Here is an 8,013-nt window from a genome sequence, read left to right on the forward strand (position 1 = left end):
TATTTCTATTCCAGTAACATCCAGAAGCCCCAAGCAGGGGCTCCTTTGTACTAGGTGTTGCATACATACATAGGGGGACTTGGACCCTATCCTGAAAAATTAATCTAAGATGACATGCTATTTATGAAGGGTGTGGGGTAAAGGGATTAAACGTACAATTTTAATGTATATAATCAAATATAGCCATGTATTTCAACTACAGTGGACAGTATCCTATAACAGAGCCTTCAGATTTCAGACATGTTCCTCTCTACAGAAGCGTAGAGGACAGCGTACATTTAAGAGCATTTATAAAGCTATTTGCATTAATCCTTTTGTTAGTTTCTTATAATCACAAGTGTAGAGTGACATCTATAATTACCAACCAACCCAATTTTAGAGGGTCTCATGTTAGGGGAAGTTTTGAGACTGTAATAGTTCATCATCCATAGATGTAGATCCTGGTGTTACATTTCAGTCAACACTATATTGCTAAGATTGTTCTATCATTTTTGTGTCACTGTTTGTATGTCCTAAATTGTCAAAACCAAGGGCTTGGCCTAAAACTTCACCTGGTGAGTGAGGTACGTGCTTAACTGTAGCATCCAATTGCGCCACTGCTGAACAGCCACACCAACCCTCTTTCCACTCTCAACTGTTATTGAGCCCAGTGGGTAATTTGGTGGAAGCTGTATTATCAGTTCAATAAATATATCATCAACTGAATAGGTAGCAATCACTTCCCGAGTAGCAGACCGAGCTTTTACCTACAGAAAAACAGAAACATTCAAAAGACTGGTGAGATCTCACTTTATGTTAAACATACACTTTCTCAAGTCTTTTTATATTACATAAAACATCCACAATTTACTGCATATGCTTGGACCAGGAAAACAAGTGACTGACAAATCTTTTCGTGAAAGAAAAATGCCAACCTTTGTCATGCCAAATTAAACAGAACACGTATCAGCCAATCAGATTGAAAGATGGCTGACAATCACTGATAAATTAAAAAAAAAAAAAAAAAGACACTAGCCAGAAGGTCCCATATTGATAGTGGTCTTGCAGAAAACAGCACTTATACAGATAACCTCCCTGACTGAAGTACATGCACCAAGATTTTCTACACTATTCCAAATACAGGAAGTTAGCAATTATACAGTGAACAAATGTCATCCTACTAAACCAATAACAAATGAAATTATACTATCAATCATTTATGATAATAGAAATAAAGTTGTTTTATTCATTGTCAGAGGATCAGTCAGGTTCTGAAAAAGCAACATCTCTGCTTTGACCATTACAGCATTTTGATAAAGATCTAGGGTAAAATCCTGGCTCCACTGAAGTCAATGGCAAAACTGTTGACTTCTACGGGGTCAGGATTTCAATCCAATCACAACTGCAAGAGAGCACTATCCTGGGATCTTTATCTAGATGGCACTTAAAACACCTTATTGTATTTAATGCCTGGTTTAGAAACATTGGATAGTTTATACTTCAATTTTTACAAGACAATTCACAAACAACTTTTTGAGAAGATAAAGGCCTTACTAACCGTCATGCCATTAAATAACTGTGTGCTAGTCTGCACAGAAGATATTTCTTGTAAAGAAAGTACATTGCTGACATATTTGCTTGTAAATTTATCCACTACATTGAAGATCCGTTTCTCACAGCTATTCCACCAAAGCCTAACCATGGCTGGCAAGTCCTTTAATGTCATATGATATACTGAGCAGGCCAAGTGTGGAATCTGAGAGGACAGTACTGCTGTATCTGGGGGGAAAAAAAATCAAAAAGATTTTGTCAAATATCATATAGGTGACAAAGCATTGTTTCTGCCCCATGCCTATAAGAGCATTATTTTAATAATTTGATTATATGACAGCCTTTTGCCGGCGATGGAAAGCATGCCAAAAATTCCCAACCCCTCTTGTCCATAAATGCTATCCTTCTTATGAACATTGAGATTTAGAGCTGGTCAGAAAAACTTCAACAGAACCATTTTCCCTTGGAGAAAGCAGCTGTGTCTAAACTGAAATGCTCTGCCAAGTTGTGTTCATTTTGCTGAAATTTTACCAAAAAAAAGGGAAAATTGTTCCAACAACATCTAAGAGTTCCATTTGGCTGTTTTTAAAATGAAACGTTTCAATTTCCATTCTAAACAACTTTTTATTTTATTTTGGTTATGTTATATAGTAATATGAAAATGATGAAATCAAAACAAACATTTTAATTTTGAAAGTGTATTTCCTTGCCTCTGTTACCAATATCACTTTAGATTATTGGAAAAATAATTTTCAAGTCTCATTTTCTTTTTGCACTTCTCTGGTAGAACAATGAAAATGAACTACCGTATATACTCATTCATAAGCCATATTTTTTTAGTAAAAAAGGAAAGCATCCAAGAAGGGAGTCGGCTTATGAATGGGTACAGAGAGGGAGAGGTGGGACACAGCCCTTCCCCCCAACAGAGGAAGCAAGGAGAGGCAGCACAGCCAGCAGAGACAGAAGGGAAGAGGCAGGGCCAGGGTCTCTCCACTTCTGGCCACGCTGCTCTCCCCCCAGCCTCCAAAGCAGCTGCAGCTCCAGGGCTGGCAGGCTGCAGCCGTGTCACTTGGCCCCTCCCCCAGAGCAGGCTGTGCCCATGCCGCCTGGCCTGCCAGAGCACGCTGTGCCCAACCCACTGGAACATGCTGTGGCCACACCACCTGGTCTGGTCTGCCAGAGCAGCTCCAGCCAGGCTGTTCATCCTCCCCTGGTGGGAAGGGAAGGGATCGGATGGGGAGAGGGTGAGGGTCCTGGGCTAGGGGTGGGGTCATGTGGGGAATGGTCACTGGGATTACTCCCCTCACTCCCAGGTTCTTCCCCCCCCCCCAAAAAAAAATTTCCCCACTAGTTGCTGTCCTGGCCCATCAGGGTAAGCCGCTGGCATGCCAGGGCACTTTGTTTACTTAGGTTTACCTCCGTGCCTGTGGACGCTCGAGGTAAACAAACCATCTCGGCCCTCCAGCGGCTTATCCTGATGCCCGGGAGCCAAAGTTTGCTGACTCCTGAATTATAGGATCAGCTTATGAACGGGTTATAAAAATTTTCCATTTTTACTTATCCATCCTGGGGGGGACGGCTTATAAACGAACCAGCTTATGATCAAGTATATACGGTAATCTACTTAACTTTTGTCTTTAGACAATTTAACACTCTGTTTCTCATGCATTAGCACTCTGATGCAACATTTGTTTTTGCAGATACGTGAATGCAAATATGAGTTAAGTATTTTGAAGAAAGTTTTATTAACTTCATATATATTTTTAAATAGACAATTTAAAAGTTGGCTTAAGCTACGTAACAGTGTCAATTTAAGAAATGAAGCAAGAAATCTGCATGCAGATTTTAACACACTGTAGGCTTAAATATTTCCCCTTTCTTCCACCACCTAAACTAGTGGTTCTCAAACTTTTGTATTGATGAGCCCTTTCACACAGTAAGCCTCTGAGTGTGACCCCCCCCCATAAATTAAAAACACATTTTTTAATATTTAACACAATTATAAATGCTGGAGGCGAAGTGGGGCTTGGGATAGAGGCTGACAGCTCGTGACCCCCCCCGCATAATAACCTTGTGACCTCCTGAGGGGTCATGACCCCCAGTCTGAGAACCCTGGATCTAAACCCAGAATGTGTGCAGACACAGGGCACTAATATTTTTAGAGAGAAATTGGTATTAAGGATTTCCCATCACAGCTTTTTCTGGAAATAACTCAGTAATGAGACTAAGGAAGGGAAATGTTTCTCTAGGATTTATCATTTTCTTTCACTAAGAAGCATATTTTAACCTTATTAAGGCTAAAGTCACTGCGTGAACAAATATCATACACATTTTTACTAACCTTTGACACCTAAATGAAGTTCTTCAGTAAAGAAAGTTTTTGTGTCCTTATCTGGGACTTCAGTAGCTGGCCCTGAAAAGGCAGGGTTTTCTGGCATAAGCCTGAACAGGTGATAAAGAAGTTTATTCAGATTCTTAGTTCTTCGAAGGTACTGTGAATATAAAGCCCGCAGCTGGTGGAGGGGAAAATAAAGTATATATGAGTCCTAATAAAAAGCAGCTTGTTCTGATATGAACATGCACATGAAGAGAGGAAGGCTGGTCCACTGACTGGGGCACTAGCCTAGGACCTAGGAGACTGGCTGAATTCTTTGCTCCACCACAGACTTCCTGTATGATCCTGGGCAAACCACTTAAGCCTGTCTGTAACTCAGTTTACTATCTTGAAATGGTAGTACTTCCCTACCTAACGGGGTATTGGGAGGGTAAATACATTAAAGATGGTGAGGTGCTCATCTACTAATCGTGATGAGGACTATATAAATACCTATGATAAACAGACATCTACATGTAAACACTAAGCATGGAGATAAATTGATTAGGGCAGTCCAACATATAGGCTATCTGGAAAAGCATTCTGACACCAACATCTATTGCTATCTTTTAAGTGAACTGATGGAAGCCTCATGGTTCAAGCTATTGAATTAGACTAAACTGAGAACTCAAGAACATACTGTAAGGAACAATCTTGTGCTTGAATAGGCGAGACAAGCTAAGAGAAATGGAAAAATCTAAATTTAGAATGTTGTTTTAGCTTTCTTTCCAATGAGCTGTTAACACTGAATTCATTTCCATTACATCTATATCTACAAATGTGAACTCCACTAATGAAACAGGAATTCAAATGGTTCACTTTGATATATATTATATATAATGTCATAATGTTTATATCACCCTTTAACAGTAAAAAATTACATTATTTTGGACAACTTCTTAAATGGGATTTAGATATTTTATAATATAATACTACATTGAAAATTAGGAGTCACTGATGCATAGAGTAGATTGATTGTAAGAATAGCAATGTACGCAATATGCCTTGTACTGTGAACTATTAACCACATTATCTTAAAAACACTGTTCCATGTCCCTCAGGTATTGTTTACTGATTGAATCAAAAAAGTTTTGTGGTGGCTAGTAAGGTTAACTACAGCTGTATATTTAATTAAATGCACCAAATACTTCTTATTTACAAACAATAGTTTGAATTCAAATTAGGTATTTCTTGAAGCAAGATTGTTTTCCTTAAATGAACATTAATATACAGGTTCTACACTGATGTCTTGCTTCCTGTCAAGGAAGATTTCCAAATACTGTAAAGTAAGCATTTAAAAGGTGGATAAATAGAATATTAATAAAATGCTAATGAGGGTGCTTAAAATTGCTTACAAATTATATACTTGAATAAAATTCTTAAAGCATTATATTTACTACTCGGTGTAGTAGCAGCTTTCTGCACTGCCATGTCGAACATATAGGTTCCACTGCTAGCTTAATGGCAGAGCTAGTAGTGCTGTGTAAGAAATGCTCAGCACCAGGGAAAGGAGAGATCGGTCGTGAGTTCTCTCAGTGTATTCAGTGTTGACGGGTTCTAAAAAGAATACCACTAATTCTGCATCAGCTGAAGGCCTGAAGCCACTGAATACTTAAAAGGAAGAAAAATATTAAGAGGAAACTTCAGGACCAAATGTAAATGGACATTGGCCAGATAAGAGTGTAAAGAAAACCCATTGGGAGAAAAAACATTCATTAAATACATACTTGAGAAGAAGCTGCCTTGAAAAAAGTTAATATTAATTTCCACGTGAGAAGATATCCTAAAATGAAGCAGAACTCTTCGCTCAGCGGCTGAACAACTGCATACTCTCCAACTGGAATGCAATCTAGGATGTTTTCTAGGAAGAGTTCTTGAGTGGCAAGAACAGACATAAGAGCTGCAGGTGGTGACCTATGGAATGATAAAGCATTATATTTGCCATACTGATGTATTTTACAAAATAAAACTTTCTTAGAACACAAAATGGTTTAATTTTTTACAGCCTGCTCAGCATCTTCTCTGTACCAAACATGTAAATACATCAAAAGAAGCTCTTTTCTTACAATGAAATTCTCTTCTCAGTTCTGCACAGCAGCATTACATTTTAATGCTCCTCTCCCCTTAACTAGACAGACCTCCCATTAACTTCTGGTAGGAAGAGCAGAATATAGAAATTGAATGCTAATATGAGGATCTGAATGGAGGACTCTGGCCTTCATTTGAATTGCTTTAAATTATATTTGGGCAGAACTCACAGTGTGCTAATGCTGGATAAACACAACAGAAAGCACAATCCATTCTTACCACCTAGGAAAGTGGTAATACTGAACTAACTGCTTCTGAAGTTTGCTTTTTGCGAAGCTATACCCCATGACATGCAACATCCCATCCCCTTTAAAGATGCAGAACTGAAGTCAAAATAGAAAAAAAAAAAAAAAACCATACAAAGCTGATTCCTCTTCTTCATCACCATAGGATTTGAGATCCTCATCATCAAATTTAGGCAACTCAGGCATTAACCTGTGGAGTTGAGAGGAAGGTGGACTGAACCAGTTTTCATTTTTACTGCCTACACCATTTATCTCTTATATCAAGAAAAGCATTAATTTGTTGACAATATATTTATTAAAAATAGTGCAGTGTCTATAAGGCACACATCCAAAACTGGCTGATTAAATTACAGGTGCCAGAAGGCACATTATCTTGCTCAGTTTTTCCCTTTACTCGTCTTTACTTTAGGAGGACTCAGAAGTCCTAACATCTATACTTCTGAGCAAGCCTATCATCAGCCTTTACAGACCTTTGAGAGCACTCTAAATGAGAGGCACAAGCTGCTATGGAGCCTATGTTTCAGGTCATATATACCTTACAAATTACATGAAAGATAGTTAAGTATATGTACCACATTTCAAATTTCTGGCACTGGGACTGTCCAAAGAAAGTTCAGAAGAATCTTGAGAATAAGGAAGAATTATTCCCCCCTTTTTCAGACATTTGTGTATGAGCGAGTTTTGGTTCAAACTCTCCAGTAAAATTTACCTTCAGGCAGAGACCAAGCCGGGAAAATTTCAGCTCAACCGACAAAAGTTTTGGAAAGCTATGTATATCTCAAAACACAGGGTTAGACTGAAAACACTTAGGCAACCCAGGATTGTAATACTGATACTATACTTAAAGCTCATACACAATTCTGTCAGAAAATCAAATTACATTTCATGTTCCTTACTGAAGTTTTTCCTTTATGTTAATACATTAGTCTAAAATTACTCAGTATTTACACTGAATATATGTATATTAAAGTTCACTACATGTACATAAATTACCACTTAGTGATTTTTCTAAATGGAAAACTATTTTACTAGTCTCCTCACATTTCAAAATGCAAAATTTTACAGAGTTTAAAAACAGAGAGGGAAAGATCACTGGTTGATTCCTTACTTATATAGCATGTGGTAGACAGTGATTTGTACAGGTCTAGCTCGGAAGAGCAGCAATGGAGATAATGTGTTTAACAAGGTCTGTAGGTTATCTGGAAGGTTTGTTTTCTGGCCAGCAACAAACTTGGCTGGCAGTTTGTGGTTCAACAATTGGTCCTTTGAAATGTATGTTAGAACTTCACCTAAGGACTTCAGTATAGAGTTCTGAAAGGATTTTTCAGATGGATCTTTGCTTTCCCCTGTTCAGAATGAAGAAAAACAGCAAGTTACATTTGTAGCTCGGTTTGTTATGGTTACAAGTGGGTTCAGTCACAGACAACTAAGCCACACTATTTCCACTTATCTAAATGATCCAATTCTAAATATTCTTAAAAATCAAAGTGTAATTATATATCCCTTAAATATTTTTCAGTGATTGTTGCTCATCCATTATAGATTCATAGATTCATAAACTCTAGGACTGGAAGGGACCTCGAGAGGTCATCGAGTCCAGTCCCCTGCCCTCATGGCAGGACCGAATACTGTCTAGACCATCCCTGATAGACATTTATCTAACCTACTCTTAAATATCTCCAGAAATGGAGATTCCATAACCTCCCTAGGCAATTTATTCCAGTGTTTAACTACCCTGACACTTAGGAACATTTTCCTAATGTCCAACCTAAATCT

At 38.1% G+C, this 8,013-nt stretch overlaps 1 protein-coding gene across 1 annotated transcript in view; it reads right to left on the bottom strand.

The window, feature by feature from the left end:
• The window catches only part of LTN1 (listerin E3 ubiquitin protein ligase 1), a 45,623-nt gene that overhangs the window by 1,050 nt on the left and 36,560 nt on the right, over window positions 1-8,013 (bottom strand). Inside the window, exons 23-28 of the mRNA XM_032779696.2 lie at window positions 7,346-7,583; window positions 6,353-6,427; window positions 5,632-5,818; window positions 3,872-4,043; window positions 1,538-1,758; window positions 552-746 (exon numbers count right to left, since the gene is read on the bottom strand). Coding sequence (XP_032635587.1) covers window positions 552-746; window positions 1,538-1,758; window positions 3,872-4,043; window positions 5,632-5,818; window positions 6,353-6,427; window positions 7,346-7,583 — 1,088 coding nt within the window. The remainder of the gene's footprint in view (window positions 1-551; window positions 747-1,537; window positions 1,759-3,871; window positions 4,044-5,631; window positions 5,819-6,352; window positions 6,428-7,345; window positions 7,584-8,013) is intronic.

The sequence above is a fragment of the Chelonoidis abingdonii genome, chromosome 1, assembly GCF_003597395.2.
Source record: "Chelonoidis abingdonii isolate Lonesome George chromosome 1, CheloAbing_2.0, whole genome shotgun sequence".
In the NCBI taxonomy this organism is placed as follows: Eukaryota; Metazoa; Chordata; order Testudines; family Testudinidae; genus Chelonoidis; species Chelonoidis abingdonii.